General features: G+C 42.8%; 1 protein-coding gene across 5 annotated transcripts in view; it reads left to right on the top strand.

The window, feature by feature from the left end:
• NARS2 (asparaginyl-tRNA synthetase 2, mitochondrial) overlaps positions 1–16,096 on the top strand; it is a 212,050-nt gene that overhangs the window by 141,657 nt on the left and 54,297 nt on the right. For 4 of the 5 annotated variants that reach the window (XM_023558513.2, XM_003418535.4, XM_010598175.3 and 1 more), the window contains 2 exons: positions 7,107–7,173; positions 9,298–9,435. In XM_023558513.2, coding sequence (XP_023414281.1) covers positions 7,107–7,173; positions 9,298–9,435 — 205 coding nt within the window. The remainder of the gene's footprint in view (positions 1–7,106; positions 7,174–9,297; positions 9,436–16,096) is intronic. The other variant, XM_064288755.1, reaches the window with a different exon arrangement.

The raw sequence follows: 16,096 nt of genomic DNA, 5'->3' as shown, positions 1-16,096 counted from the left end.
CCACAATCAACCAACTTGACCTTGTAGACATATACAGAACACTCCACGCAACTTCTTTCTTTTCTAGTGCACATGGAACATTGTTTAGAATAGACCACATGCTAGGTCATAAAGCAAGCCTTAGCAGACTCCGAAACATTGAAATATTGCAAAGGATCTTCTGTGACTGTAAGGCCATAAAAGTGGAACTCAGTAACAGGAAAAGCAGGGAAAAGAAGTCAAACACTTGGAAACTGAACCGTACCCTGCTCAAAAAAAGACTGGATTATAGAAGTCATTAAGGATGGAATAAGGAAATTCAGAGAGTCCAATGAGAATGAAAACACTACCTATCAGAACCTTTGGGACACAGCAAAAGCAGTGCTTAGAGGCCAATTTATATCAATAAATGCACACATCCAAAAAGAAGAAAGGGCCAAAATCAAAGAATTATCCCTACAACTTGAACAAATAGAAAGAGAGCAACAAAAGAAACCCACAGGCACCAGAAGAAAACAAATAATAAAAATTAGAGCTGAACTAAATGAAATAGAAAACAGAAAAACAATTGAAAGAATTAACAAGACCAAAAGCTGGTTATTTGAAAAAATCAACAAGATTGATAAACCACTGGCCAAACTGACAAAAGAAAAACGGGAGAGAAAGGAAATAACCCAAATCAGAAATGAGATGGGCGATATTACAACAGACCCAACGGAAATTAAAAGAATCATATCAGATTACTATGAAAAACTATACCCAAACAAATTTGAAAACCTGGAAGAAATGGATGAATTCCTAGAAACACACTACCTTCCTAAACTAACACAAACAGAGGTAGAACAACTAAATAGACCCATAACAAAAGAAGAGATTGAAAAGGTAATTTAAAAACTCCCAACAAAAAAAATCCCTGGTCCAGACAGCTTCAGTGCAGAGTTCTATCAAACTTCCAGAGAAGAGTTAACACCACTACTACTAAAGGTATTTCAGAGCATAGAAAAGGACGGAATACTGCCAAACTCATTCTATGAAGCCACCATATCCCTGATACCAAAACCAGGTAAAGACACCACAAGAAAAGGAAATTATAGACTTATATATCCCTCATGAACGTAGATCCAAAAATCCCCAACAAAATTCTAGCCAGTAGAATTCAAAAACATATCGAAAAAATAATTCACCGTGACCAAGTGGGATTCATACCAGGTATGCAGGGATGGTTCAACATTAGAAAAACAATTAATGTAATCCACCACATAAATAAAACAGAAGACAAGAATCACATGATTTTATCAATTGATGCAGAAAAGGCATTTGACAAAGTTCAACACCATTCATGATAAAAAACTCTCAGCAAAGTAGGAATAGAAGGAAAACTCCTCAACATAATAAGGGGTATTTATACAAAGCCAACAGCCAACATCACCCTAAATGGAGAGAGCCTGAAAGCATTCCCATTGAGATCAGACAAGGATGCCCTTTATCACTGCTCTTATTCAGCATTGTGTTGGAGGTCCTAGCTAGAGCAGTTAGGCTAGATAAAGACATAAAGGGCATCCAGATTGGCAAGGAAGAAGTAAAAATATCTCTATTTGCAGGTGACATGATCTTATACGCAGAAAACCCTAAGGAATCCTCAAGAAAACTACTGAAACTAATAGAAGAGTTCAGCAGAGTATCGGCATACAAGATAAACATACAAAAATCAGTTGGATTCCTCTACACCAACAAAAAGAACATTGAAGAGGAAATCACCAAATCAATGCCATTTACAGTAGCCCACAAGAAGATAAAATACTTAGGAATATATCTTACCAAAGATGTAAAAGACTTATACAAAGAAAACTACAGGACACTTCTACAAGAAACCAAAAGAGACTTACATAAGTGGAAGAACATACCTTGCTCGTGGATAGGAAGACTGAACATTATAAAAATGTCTATTCTACCAAAAGCAATCTATACATTTAACGCAATTCCGATCCAAATCCCAAGGACATTCTTTAATGAGATGGAGAAACAAATGACCAATTTCATATGAAAGGGAAAGAGGCCCCAGATAAATAAGGCATTACTGAAAAAGAAGAACAAAGTGGGAGGCCTTGCTTTACCTGATTTGAGAACCTATTATACTGCCACGGTAGTCAAAACAGCCTGGTACTGGTACAACAACAGATACATGGACCAGTGGAACTGAATTGAGAATCCAGACATAAATCCATCCACATATGAGCAGTTGATATTTGACAGAGGCCCCAAAATAGTTAAATGGGGAAAAGATAGTCTTTTTAACAAATGGTGCTGGCATAACTGAATATCCATCTGCAAAAAAATGAAACAAGACCCATACCTCACTCCATGCACAAAAACAAGTTCAAAATGGATCAAAGACCTAAATATGAAATCTAAAACGATAAAAATCATGGAAGAAAAAATAGGGACAAGGTTAGGGGCCCTAATACATGGCATAAACAGTATACAAAACATAATTAAGAATGCAGGAGAAAAACTAGATGACTGGGAGCTCCTAAAAATCAAACACCTATGCTCATCCAAAGACTTCACCAAAAGAGTAAAAAGACAACCTACAGACTGGGAAAAAGTTTTTAGCTGTGAACATTTCTGATCAGTGCCTGATCTCTAAAATCTGCATGATACTGCAAAAACTCAACTACAAAAAGACAAATAACCCCATTAAAAAATGGGCAAAAGATACGAATAAGCACTTCACTAAAGAAGACATTCAGGTAGCTAACATACGTAAGGAAATGTTCACGATCATTAGCCATTAGAGAAGTGCAAATCAAAACTACAATGAGATTTCATCTCACTCCAACAAGGCTGGCATTAATACAAAAAACACAAAATTATAAATGTTGGAGAGGCTGTGGAGAGATTGGAACACTTATACACCGCTGATGGGAATGTCAAATGGTACAACCACTTTGGAAATCGATTTGGCGTGTCCTTAAGAAGCTAGAAATAGAACTATCATATGATCCAGCAATCCTTGGAATATATCCTAGAGAAATAAGAGCCTTTACACGAACATATCTATGCACACCCATGTTCATGGCAGCACTGATTACAATAGCACAAAGATAGAAGCAACCAAGGTGCCCATCAGCGGATGAATGGATAAATAAATTATGGTATATTCACACAATGGAATACTACGCATCGATCAAGAAGTGAGGAATCTATGAAAAATTTCATAACATGGAGGAACCTGGAACGCATTATGCTGAGTGAAATGAGTCAGTTGCAAAAGGACAAATATTTTGGGAGGGAGGGAGGGTGGGAGAGGGGCATTCACTAATTAGATAGTAGGTAGGAACTACTTTAGGTGAAGGGAAAGACAGCACACAATACAGGCAAGGTCAGCACAACTGGACTAAACCAAAAGCAAAGAAGTTTCCTGAATAAACTGAATGCTTCGAAGGCCAGCGTAGCAGGGCCAGGGGTCTGGGGACCATGGTTTCAGGTGACATCTAAGTCAATTGGCATAATAAAATCTATTAAGAAAACATTTTGTATCGCATTTTAAGAGTGGCATCTGGGGTCTTAAACGCTAGCAAGCAGCCATCTAAAATGCATCAGTTGGTCTCAACTCACGTGGATCAAAGGAGAATGAAGAACACCAAGGACACAAGGTGATTACGAGCCCAAGAGACAGAAAGGGCCACATGAACCGGAGACTACATCATCCTGAGACCAAAAGAACTAGATGGTGCCCGGCTACAACCGATGACTGCCCTGACAGGGAACACAACAGAGAACCCCTGAGGGAGCAGCAGAGCAGTGGGATGCAGACCCCAAATTCTCATAAGACCAAACTTAATGGTCTGACTGAGACTAGAAGGACCCCAGTGGTCATGGCCCCCAGACCTTCTGTTGGCCCAGGACAGGAACCATTCCCGAAGCCAACTCTTCAGACATGGATTGGACTGGACAATGGGTTGGAGAGGGATGCTGGTGAGGAGTGAGCTTCTTGGATCTGATGGACGCTTGAGACTATGTTGTCATCTCCTGCCTGGAGGGGAGATGAGAGGGTGGAGGGGCTTAGAAGCTGGGAAAATGGACACGAAAAGAGAGAGTGGAGGGAGAGAGCGGGCTGTCTCGTTAGGGGGAGAGTAATTGGGAGTGTGTAGCAAGGCGTATATGGGTTTTGTGTGAGAGACTGACTTGATTTGTAAACTTTCACTTAAAGCACAATAAAAATTATTTTAAAAAACATAAATGTATATTCCCTTTGATCCAATGGTTCTGCTATTTCCATGTGCAAATAAGAATTTTTTGTAATAGCATAAATTAGGTATGCATAGTTATGATTTGTAATAGCAAAAGATTGGAAACAAAATATCCATCACTAGAAGACTGGTTAAACTCTGCAAGATACACCTACAAAACTGAATGTTATGTAATAGTTTAAAAAATACTAAACGGAGTACAAAACATTACCAAAAATGACAAAGAGAAACCCAATAACTGGGAGCTCCTAAAAATCAAACACCTGTGCTCATCTAAAGACTTCACCAAAAGAGTAAAAAGACCACCTACAGACTGGGAAAGAATTTTCAGCTATGACATCTCCGACCAGCGCCTGATCTCTAAAATCTACATGATTCTGTCAAAACTCAACCACAAAAAGACAAACAACCCAATCAAGAAGTGGGCAAAGGATATGAACACGCACTTCACTAAAGAAGATATTCAGGCAGCGAACAGATACGTGAGAAAATGCTCTCGATCATTAGCCGTTAGAGAAATGCAGATTAAAACTACGATAAGATTCCATCTCACTCCAACAAGGCTGGCATTAATTCAAAAAACACAAAATAATAAATGTTGGAGAGGCTGCGGAGAGATTGGAACTCTTATACACTGCTGGTGGGAATGTAAAATGGTACAACCACTTTGGAAATCTATCTGGCGTTACCTTAAACAGTTAGAAATAGAACTACCATACAACCCAGAAATCCCACTCCTCGGAATATACCCTAGAGAAACAAGAGCCTTCACACAAACAGATATATGCACACCCATGTTTATTGCAGCTCTGTTTACAATAGCAAAAAGCTGGAAGCAACCAAGGTGTCCATCTATGGATGAATGGGTAAGTAAATTGTGGTATATTCACACAATGGAATACTACGCATCGATAAAGAACAGTGATGAATCTGTCAAACATTTCATAACATGGAGGAACCTGGAAGGCATTATGCTGAGCGAAATCAGTCAGAGGCAAAAGGACAAATATTGTATAAGACCACAATTATAAGATCTTGAGAAATGGTATAAACTGAGAAGAACACATACTTTTGTGGTTACGAGGGGGGCAGGGAGGGAGAGAGGGAGAGGGTTTTTTTTACTGATTAATTAGCTGAAAAGAACTGCTTTAGGTGAAAGGAAGGACAACATTCAATACATGGAAGGTCAGCTCAACTGGACTGGACTGGACCAAAAGCAAAGAAGCTTCCGGGATAAACTGAATACTTCACAGGTCAGCGGAGCAAGGGCGGGGGTCTGGGAACCATGGTTTCAGGGGACTTCTAAGTCAATTGGCAAAATATTTCTATTATGAAAACATTCTGCATCCCACTTTGAAATGTGGCGTCTGGGGTCTTAAAAGCTAACAAGCGGCCATCTAAGATGCATCAACCGGTCTCAACCCACCTGGAGCAAAGGAGAATGAAGAACACCAAGGTCACACGACAACTAAGAGCCCAAGAGACAGAGAGGGCCACATGAACCAGAGACCTACATTATCCTGAGACCAGAAGAACTAGATGGTGCCCGGCCACAATCGATGACTGCCCTGACAGGGAGCACAATAGAGAACCCCTGAGGGAGCAGGAGATAAGTGGGATGCAGACCCCAAATTCTCATAAAAAGACCATACTTAATGGTCTGGATGTGACTAGAGGAATCCGGGTGGTCATGGTCCCCAAACCTTCTGTTGGCACAGGACGGGAACCATCCCCGAAGACAATTCATCAGACGTGAAAGGGACTGACAGTGGGTGGGAGAGAGTTGCTGATGAAGAGTGAGCTAATAATATCAGGTGGACACTTGAGACTGTGTTGGCATCTCCTGTCTGGAGGGGGGATGGGAGGATAGAGAGAGTTGGAGGCTGCCAAAGTTTTCATGAAAGGAGAGGCTGGAAGGGCTGACTCATTAGGGGGAGAGCAAGTGGGAGTAAGGAGTAAGATGTATATAAACTTATATGTGACAGACTGACTTGATTTGTAAACGTTCACTTGAAGCTCAATAAAAGTTAATAAAAAAAAAATACTGCAGCTCTTTATATACTGATATGGGAAAATCTGCAAGATACGTTGTTGAAGAGATAAAGAGGCAGAAGAATATCTACATATGTGTGGTATGGCTGCCATCTGCAAAAAATGGAAAATTATGCATTAGTATTTGCTCATACGAAAACCCATTGCTGTCAAGTTAGTTCCAACTCATAGATACATTAAATCATGTGGAAGGATATACAAGCAACTAATAAAAGTGATTGTGAGGAGAGGAACTGAGTGGCTAAGTGACAGGGATGGAAGGGAGAATACTCTTTTATACAGCTTGATTTTTTTTTTTTTTTTAAATCTATGCAGATATATTACCTATTCAGACAGTTAAATCCTTGGTTTGGCTTGTTTTAGGCATGAGGGTTTCTTACTGAGAGAATCAGTGGTATTTTTCCTAGACGTCCTTATAACGCCTAAAATATATTCCAAAGCCCTTACCGTTACCTGAAAGACTCCATGTTATCTGGCCTCTGACAACCTTTTCTATCTAATTTCATGACCTTTTTCCCCTTTGCCAATGTGCTGCAGCCACATTGAGCAAGTCCAGCTGTTCCTTACCTCAGGCCTTTGTACTTGCTGTTGCTTTTGCCTATAAAACTCTACTAGATATCTATATATTGAATGACTGCTTCTCTTCACACAGATCAGACTTCCAGGGGGTTAGATCAGCCTTAATTCTTGATTACTCAGTACTCATTTATGACCTTGAAGACTGTATTGGAATAGGCCTTTTCTAGTTTTAAGATGCACTAGTTAAAAAAAACAGCCACAAATGTATTGACCTTTCCTTGCTTTTACCCTGTCTTCCTCCAGCATGTCTTATACTGAAGCTGTGGAAATCTTAAAGCAGGCATCCCAGAACTTCACCTTCACCCCAGAGGTGGGTATTTTTTTATGTAAATGAAAATATGTTTCCCTCTTGTCCTTATCATTTCAAAGTAACCATATTTCTGTTTTTATCAATGTATAGTATTTGTTCATCTGTAGATGAGCTTTGTTTGATGTTTGCTCTCTTGGTGAAAGATTTAGAATGAAAAATAAATATAAAGCATAATTTTAAAAATGTGTCATTTGTAATAGCAGTAATTATAAAGTGTTACGAAAAAAGTTTGACAACTTTAGTAAAATGAAAATCTTCAGAAAGAATGGTAATCATAATATTATTAGTCTAGAAATCAACTAGTTTAGTGTTTCCCAATGTATGTTCTAAGTGATATTAAAAAAAAAAAAATGACAGAAAAAAAGAGATTACGGTCAAGTAATTTAAGAGGTATATTAAACAGGTTTCATTTTCATCTGAACTTCATAGAGCCTTTTAATTTGTGAGCCACTTTAGAAAACACTGATTTTTTTTTTTTTTTTAAAGAACTCGTTTACAAGGTAATGGAGACATATCCAAACTCCCTGAGGGACCAAATTACTGGGATGAGGTCTGTGGGGACCAGTGTTTTGGGGAACACCTAGGTCAATTGGCATAACATAGTTTATAAACAAAATGTTCTACATCCTGCTTTGGTGAGCAGCATCTGGGGTCTTAAAAGCCTGTGAGCAGCCACCTAAGATACTCCACTGGTCTCACCCTGTCAGAAGCAAGGGAGAATGAAGAAAACTAAAGACATAAGGGACAGATTAGTTCAAAGGACTAATGGACCACAACTACCACGGCCTCCATCAGACTGAGTCCAACACAACTAAATGGTGCCCAGCACCACTGACTGCTCTGACAGGGATCACAATAGAATCCCAGACAGAGCTCGAGAAAAATGTGGAACAAAATTCTAATTCACGAAAAAAGAAAAAACTTACTGGTATGACAGAGGCTGGAGAAACCCCGAGAGTATGGCCCCCAGACACGCTTTTAGCTCAGTAATGAAAGTCACTCCGGAGGTTCACCCTTCATCCAAAGATTAGACTGGCCCATAAAACAAAACGAGACTAAAGAGGCACACCAGCCCAGCAGCAAGGACTAGAAGGCAGAAGGGGACAGGAAAGCTGGCAGTAGGGAACCCAAGGTCGAGAAGGGAGGGTGTTGACATGTCATGGGGTTGTTAACCAATGTCATAGAACAATATGTGTACTTTTTAATGAGACGCTAGTTTATTCTATAAATCTTCATCTAAAGTACAATTTTAAAAAAATTGTCCATAAGAAAAATAAAATAAACTACTTTATGTTATTGGTGAGGATATAGGTCCACAGAGGCCACATGACATCAGTGGGCATGTACACAATGTTAGAGGCAGAACCAGACCCCAAATCTCCTGATTCCTATTTGAATTCTTTTTTGCTATAATTAAGATATCGCCAGACAAGTGGTAGTAATAGGAATAATATTGAGTGTAGTAGCTTCATCTTCAAACTATTTCTTATACCAGCCCCACCCCCAGTTAAGACTCAGGTCCTCTTATAAGTTCTAGTAGCATCCTGTGCTTGTTATATTTGTAATCAATTAATCTTGGTGTAACTATTTGTCAAATAAAGATGAACAGTGTTATTAAATATTCACCCAAGAGCATGTAATGAATTGGTCTCTTTTATTAAAAAAATTTTCAAGAGAAGCCATCTATCCAAAGATAGGCTCCATATTAGGAATATTATCTTCCATCATTTAATTTCCGGAGTCTTAGGAACAATAACTGTGGAAGAAGCTCTAGGCAATATTAATAAAAACTGTGATTCTGAAGCCAGTTTCTGTGCACTGTGGAAAGGACTTTGTTTTTCTGCAGATGCTATTCATCTGCTAAATGCTGCTCCCCGAGATGGGGACAGAAAGCATAGTGTTTATCTACTGGTTTCAGCTTTTATCTTTCCAGGCCCTCGGATGTTCTTGTTAACACATATCTGTCCTGAGTTTAGTCAGCTGTGTAACCTCGGCAGACAGCTGCACACATCATTGAACCTCAGGGAGAGGAAGCCCTTGGAACAGATGCGGGTTATTTCAGGTGCTTTATTGTATATTTCAGCTCTGTCTTCTCCTTTGGTAATTTCTTTTTTCTCATTACAGTGGGGCACTGATCTACACACTGAACATGAAAAGTACTTGGTGAAGCACTGTGGCAACATACCGGTCTTTGTCGTTAATTATCCATTAGTGCTCAAGCCTTTCTACATGAGGGATAATGAAGACGGCCCTCAGCACACAGTAAGAAAAGACACTGAATAGAGTGGCATTAGAGAACTTTCATCTCAGTGTCTGGGTTTTTCCCTTGATTAAATTTCATTTAGCCTTTGGCATATTTTCTTAAAGTATAACCATCCCTCTTTTTATCTCTTAAAATGATCAAGTTTCTCACTTACTCCTTTTAAAAACCATTCCCAGAGAAGATCCCAATGTTCTATAAACATGCTTCTTCGTTTCTATCACAAGGTGTCCTTCTCCTTCTCAGTTCAGCAGGTGCAGATGTAGTTGTTTATCTTTTAAAATGTTTGAGAGGAAGTGGCTTAGAGCACTGAAATACCAATGCCAAGTCTACTGTCAAGTTAAGCACTGGTTAGGAGACTACAGGTAGAGAAAGCATATTGGGTAAGAGATGAAAGTCATGGCATGATAAGGCAATGGAAGAGCCAACTTGGCAAAGCAGGAGACTTAGAGTGCTTTTGGTTTGGGCTGTCGAGTAAAGATGGGGTGGGGGGCAGTATGAAGGGATAGAGGAGGTCTAAGCAGATTCACCCACCCTTTCAGAGCTGTCATCTGACTGTCTCTTCTCTCTCTGCCTGTTGTGTCTATCTGGCTCTCTGCTCTCTTCGCTGTCGTTTTCCTTGTCCTCTGTCTTTTTTTACGCTTAACTTTAGTTACCTCTTTTAATTCTTCTGGTTCACTTTCCCCCTTTTTTCTCTTATTTTGTCTATTCCTCTCTCCTTTCTAAAATCAGCCATAATATAAAGTAAGAATATATTTGACTTTTTAAAGTACTTATTGAAGACTTGTATATTTAATATTATGAATTGTAAAAGTCTATGAGACAAATACATTATGTTCATCTCAAAAAATTTCCAAAAACTAAACTTTCTGTAGATAAATTCCAGTGGAAAAATGTAGGTCGGGGCCCACCAGTAAATAAAATGCCTCATCTTAGGTATACAAATTTATCTATTTGAATATGTTGTGTAACAACCCAGCAGCACCTGTACTCAAGGTCGGCAGCATCTCTAAGAGACCGAAGAGAGTGTCTGGAACCAGTGATCATGATATACAGTTTTTTGAGAAGCTTACTTTTGCGACCATGGCCCTGGGTGGTGGCTGGACCAGTTTAGTGCTCCACAACCACCTAGCAGGTGACACAAGCTTATATACCATTCCAGCTGGGACCAAGGCTCACGATTTTTCTCCCATATCCTTGGGCAGTCAGCATTCCCAGGGACTTCATGTCCAGACCCAGATGTTTTTCTTGTTGCTAAGGCATTCCTCTGCCTTGGCCGCCGGCCCAGTCATGCCACGCCTGGCCTTGTACCTTAGCCTGAGTCCATCCTGAATTCATTCCCAGCATGCTTTGGGGAAGAGCAAAACTGACTCCATTAGGAGGGGATCCATATAACTGAATAGCATTACCCTACGCTCCACCACTGCATACCCGTCTAATATTCTTACAGTCTTACCACCTGCTCTTCCACGATAGCCCTCGAACTTGGTATGCAGAGGAACATTGCAAAAGTAGACCACATACACAGTATAACCCACAACACAGGAAAAGATATAGCAATAGAAGTTCTAATGTCACCCAGAAGCTTGTCTGCCAGGCAGACAGGAGGGATTGCAGCCGCCTGGAGACGGGGTCAGTGTCACCATGTTCATTAGCAGTGATGTGTTGCTGCAAGTCCTGCAAAGCTGAAGACACATTTTTAGAGGCACCAGAGATATATATGCAACATTCAGTTTTTACCATGGCACAGGTGCCACCCTGGGCAGAAGTCAGAAGGTCAAGGGCCATCCTATTCTGAAGGACAATCTTCTGTATTTGTTGAGTCTTCCTATTCGGAAGGGTAATAGCCCACCTGGTGTCATTAAGTGCAGCTGTGGTGTGTCTGGCTGGGGCATCTGCCTGCCACTCTACATCTGTAGTGGTCGCCTGGGGCAAGAACAGGGCCAAGGGGTAAAACCACCATGATGTGTGCTGGTATCTGTGCTGGGCTGTTACAGTTTGCCAATTGCTGGGAACACTGGGGAGGGAGGTGTAAATATAAGCGGACCCCCAGGTGCAGTGTCCCACCTAGTCATAGGGCAAGTATGGCCACCCAAGCGAGCCACATGTGCAAAGCCACCCCTTGGGCAACAGGTATGCCCCTGCCCATAGGCTTTGCCTTTGCTTCCCTAACCAACTATCGGCAACAACTAGCAGGGTTCTAGCACACTGTTGTCGGGGGTCCAACCTATCCTTGAGGGGGTGAGAGGTATTAGTCCTGTTCCGATGTGCCCAGCAAAGGGGAACTTGACCCTTGGCTCTTTAGAAGGACTTGCTTCCACTTGCAGTAGGGCATTATACACTGTGCATGACTGTTTCTCCAACATGCTTCTCACCACAACTGGGACCAAAATCCCAGTGGCACTCACTTGTTGCTTTGCCATTGCCACAGGCCCCACTCACACCCCTTGGAATAACAGGCCATCTCCAGTTTGCACAGCTGACCCTGCATTAACACTCCTAAAGTCTGTATTTGCTTTACAGATTTTGGGCCGGGGTAGGCTTGGACCTTATCCATCACTGCTTCAGGCATCACTCACATCTTACCCGATCAGATAACACCCAAGTACTTGTCTGACGAACCAGGCCCTTGTGTTTTTCCCTCATTCACTACCCATCCCCACAACTAGAGGTACGTGACTACCTCACTAGCTGCAGTCTGCAAAGAAGCAAACGAATCAGAGGTCAGCATGACATCAGCAATATACGGCCATCTCAGCAGGGGGAGTCCACTGCTTGAGATCAGCGGCAACCATGCCTTGGCATATGGTGGGGCTATGCAGGTACCCTCGTGGGAGCACGGTGAAAGTCCACTCTTTCGCCTCCCAACTGAAGGCAAATTAGTCCTGGCTGCCTGGGTGTAGACGGATGCTAAAGAAAGCATTAGTCAAGTCGAGCAAAAAGTGTTAAGTGCCCAGTGCCTCCCCTATTTGTCCCATCATCTGTGTGATGTTGGGCACAGTGGCAAACAGAGGGGAAGTCACCTTATTCAATTCCCGATAGTCTACCATCATTCTCCAGGAGCCGTCCAACTTGCGCACTGGCCAGACAGGACCTTTGAAGGGGCTCTTGACTGGTCTCAGAATCCTCACTCGGTGCAGCTGGGGCATGGTCTCAGTGAGTTCTTGGTGCCCACAGTACTGAGGCGGTACTGCTTAAGGGCCATGACCTGTGCTGCAACCGCAGAAGGGACCATTTAGCATTACCTCATACTACAGTTTTTACTGTTGTCACTCACAGGTGGAACTCACCCTCTGAGGTGTGCAGCTCTAGCCCCGACATCTGTGCTCAGAATCTATTCAGGTGTAGGTATGGGGCTTTGTATACCTAGTAGGCCTTCAAGGGTAGCCTTCCAATCTGCAGCACTAGTTTGATTTGACACACCCTGATGGCCCTGCCCCTATATCCGTCAGTAGCTGTTAGTGGCCCTTTAAACCTCTTCAGGTTATTGTAAATAGGAGTGCTTTCTGCTCCAGTGTCCATCAAAGCCAAAACGTGTTGTTAGTGGAGCTCCAGTGTGTGCTCATTGCACTGTGTGGCTTCCGGTCCCCTGTCACCTGGTGAAGGGCTTCCCGCCCCTAGCTGAAGGGCGAGGGAGGCTCCCACCCCTCGGCTCCAGGAGCTGCAGCCTTGGTCTCCTCACATCCTCTCTGGTCAGTGCCTTTGTGGAACCCAGATTTTTTGTCAGGAACAATTGTATACCAAAGAAACACATTTTATAGAATAGACAGTTTGATCAAACATAAGGCACAAATAAGAAATGTCCTTGCAGGGAACTACTGCGTTGAGACCCCATACCGCTTGCCTGAGATGCATGGTCCAGGCTGGAGTTGTCCTGTCCCCTCCCTTCAGCCATTTAAACCTATCCATTGAAGTGAACAGTTGCCCCTGTGGCTCGAAGTGATAAAGAATGTGAAGAGTACATTCAAGATCCAATGGAAGCCTCTGTATAGGATAAAAGGCCCCAATATGATTTACCTGCCGAGAACACCGTGGCCTGTTGGCTTGGGAACCTGTGTCTGCACAGGTTTTACCCTTGGCCATGGTCTTGTAGGCAGGTCAGCTTTCCTGTGCTGTCTGGCATTTTCTGATGACAGTGGCAGTCCATGTGTGTAGGCCCAGTCTAGGATGGTATGTGAATCTGCATGGACCATGTTCTCATAAATGCAGGAGATGGTCAGTTGCACGTCTTTGCTCTGGAGCAGACAGTGCTTCAGCCTCTGCAGTCAGCTGGTAAGACCTGTCTGCTCATTGGTTGTTTTCCATTCTCAGCATAGGGGCTTTTCTGATGACTATCCACACAACTGAAAAAGCTTATCAGGAGCAGAACTGATTTTGCTTTTTTTTTTTTTTCTCTCGTTTGTCCAGATGTCTCATCTCCATAGGGGCTTTCTTTATATGTCAGTCCAAGGGTTTTCAGTGGGTAGATTGAATGACCAGGCTATTAGCTATAGTCCACATCACATGTGCCCCTCTGAAAGTGGCCCAAACTATAGCAATTCCCATCAGGGTCTGGAGGCAGAAGTCCACAAAGGTGTGCGTTAATAGATCAGCATCATCAGTACATACAATAAGGATTTGTACAGTACTCAAGGGACTTAACCATAGTCAGGCTGGGGCAAGTATCTCAACAATAGTGACCTCAGACCCAAAAGTTTACCTCATTGAACTTCAATTGTAACATAAGGCCTTTGCTCCCCCCCAGTGACAAAAGGACCTGGGCTTAATCTTTAGTCTTAAGTATTTCTGAAAGAAGATCTGGGAAAAGTTGGCAGAGTCCTCACTCATTTGTGGAGCCACGCCACCCCCATACTAAGTGCAAGCCTGGGTCCAGCCCAGTTGCCTGGTAACCTGGAGGCACCCCCCCCCCCAGTTTTAGTTTTCCCCTTATTATTCGCAGCTGCAGTTGGCAGGGGCAACTATCAGAGAATTCTGGGGAGGGCCTCTGAGGTCTCTTCAAGGTCGCTCAACACAAGCTATCTCGAAGGGCTTTTTACTCTTTTTTTTTTTTTTGCTGTTTTAACTCTTGCTTTGTACTGGGTATTATGGGATGTTCTCATTGCTAGAGACCTGTTTATCCCCTCCAGCTATCTCCAGTCCCATGCTCTACCCACTGAGCTAGCCGGGCTTTGCTGGCCAGCCTGGGATTTCCCCCACAGAAAAGCATATGGGCCAAACCTCCCCACATGGAGTTCGCTGGCCAACCAAGGATTTTCCCCACAGAGAACTCTTGTTCCCACAAATGGGACACTAATGTTTCAGTGGAGGAGGAATGTGCTGCATGCAACTCCTTCTCCAGTTGCACCTCTGCTTCCAGCTGCCTAATTGGGGCCATACCGGCTAGTTCCTAATCAGCCACCCTTCTCAATGCTGCCAGTAGGAGCCGCCCCACAGTAGCTTCCGTGGCATAGCAATTCTGCTTTTGCTTTGGGGCTTCCAGCTGACAGAGCATATCTTCATTGCCCTTAGGCATTGTCAGGGCATTCCTGTATCACATAATGGGCTCTAACTACCCAAGATAGCTGCGACCCCCGTCCCACAGGGCGGATGGGGGCCATCTGACCCCCTCCCAACATGGAGGAAAGGGCCCATCTCGGGATTCCTCCCATCAAGGTCCCTCTCCCTGCCGTATGTCTGGCACTCATGGAGGTTTCCGCGGTCTCCTGGCTGGCTCACCAATTGTTGTGTAACAGCCCAGCGGCACCTGGACCGAAGGTTGGCCGCATCACCAAGAGACCGAAGAAGGACACTGGCACCAGCAATCAGGACCATATGGTTTATTCGGAAGCTTACTTATGGGACCGTGGCCTAGGGTGGCGGCTGGACCATTTTAGCGCTCCACAACCAACTAGCAGGGGACACAAGCTTATATACTATTCCAGCTGGGACCGAGGTTCATGGTTTTTCTGTTACGTCTTTGGGCAGTCACTGTGCCCCAAGGCTTCACGTCCATGCCCAGATGTTTTTCTTGTTGCTAAGGCATTCCTCAGCCTTGGCCGCCAGCCTAGTCACACCACTTCCAGCCTTGTACCTTAGCCCGAGTCCATCCTGAATTCATCCCCATTAGGAGGGGATGCATATAGCCGAATAACATTACCCTACAGAATATATTTCCCATTTTATCTTATAGCGTTACTAAAACAATATTGTTGTTGTGTTCTGTCGAGCCAATTCCAACTCCTATTGACCCTATAGGACGTAGTAGAACTGCCCCATATGGTTTCCAAGGCTGTAGTGTTTACGGAAACAGACTACCACGTCTTTCTACCACAGAGCAGCTGGTGGGTTCGAACCGCCAATGCTTTAGTTAGCAGCCAAACACTCATCCTTATGTGTCAGGCACTACCATCTCATCTCTAAATTCCAAAACAACCTTGCCAAGAAACTTGTTTTCTCCCATTTTAGAGATGAAAAAACAAAACCAAACAAACAAAAGAACGCTGATGTACAAAGAGATTGATTGCATTTTCCAAGGCTACATAGGTGGTGAGAGTCAGTGTTCAAACCTGATTCCCTATGGCTCTGAAGTCTTTGTTCTATTCCACTCTATCAAACTGCCTCAAAATCACAAATAATATAAAATTAGTTTGTAACAATTGATTTTACTCACCCCACCTTTCACAT

Source organism: Loxodonta africana, chromosome 7 (genome assembly GCF_030014295.1).
Source record: "Loxodonta africana isolate mLoxAfr1 chromosome 7, mLoxAfr1.hap2, whole genome shotgun sequence".
Taxonomy (NCBI): Eukaryota; Metazoa; Chordata; class Mammalia; order Proboscidea; family Elephantidae; genus Loxodonta; species Loxodonta africana.
The sequence above is the reverse complement of the archived record's forward strand: the minus strand, read 5'-3'. Positions and strand labels throughout refer to the sequence as shown.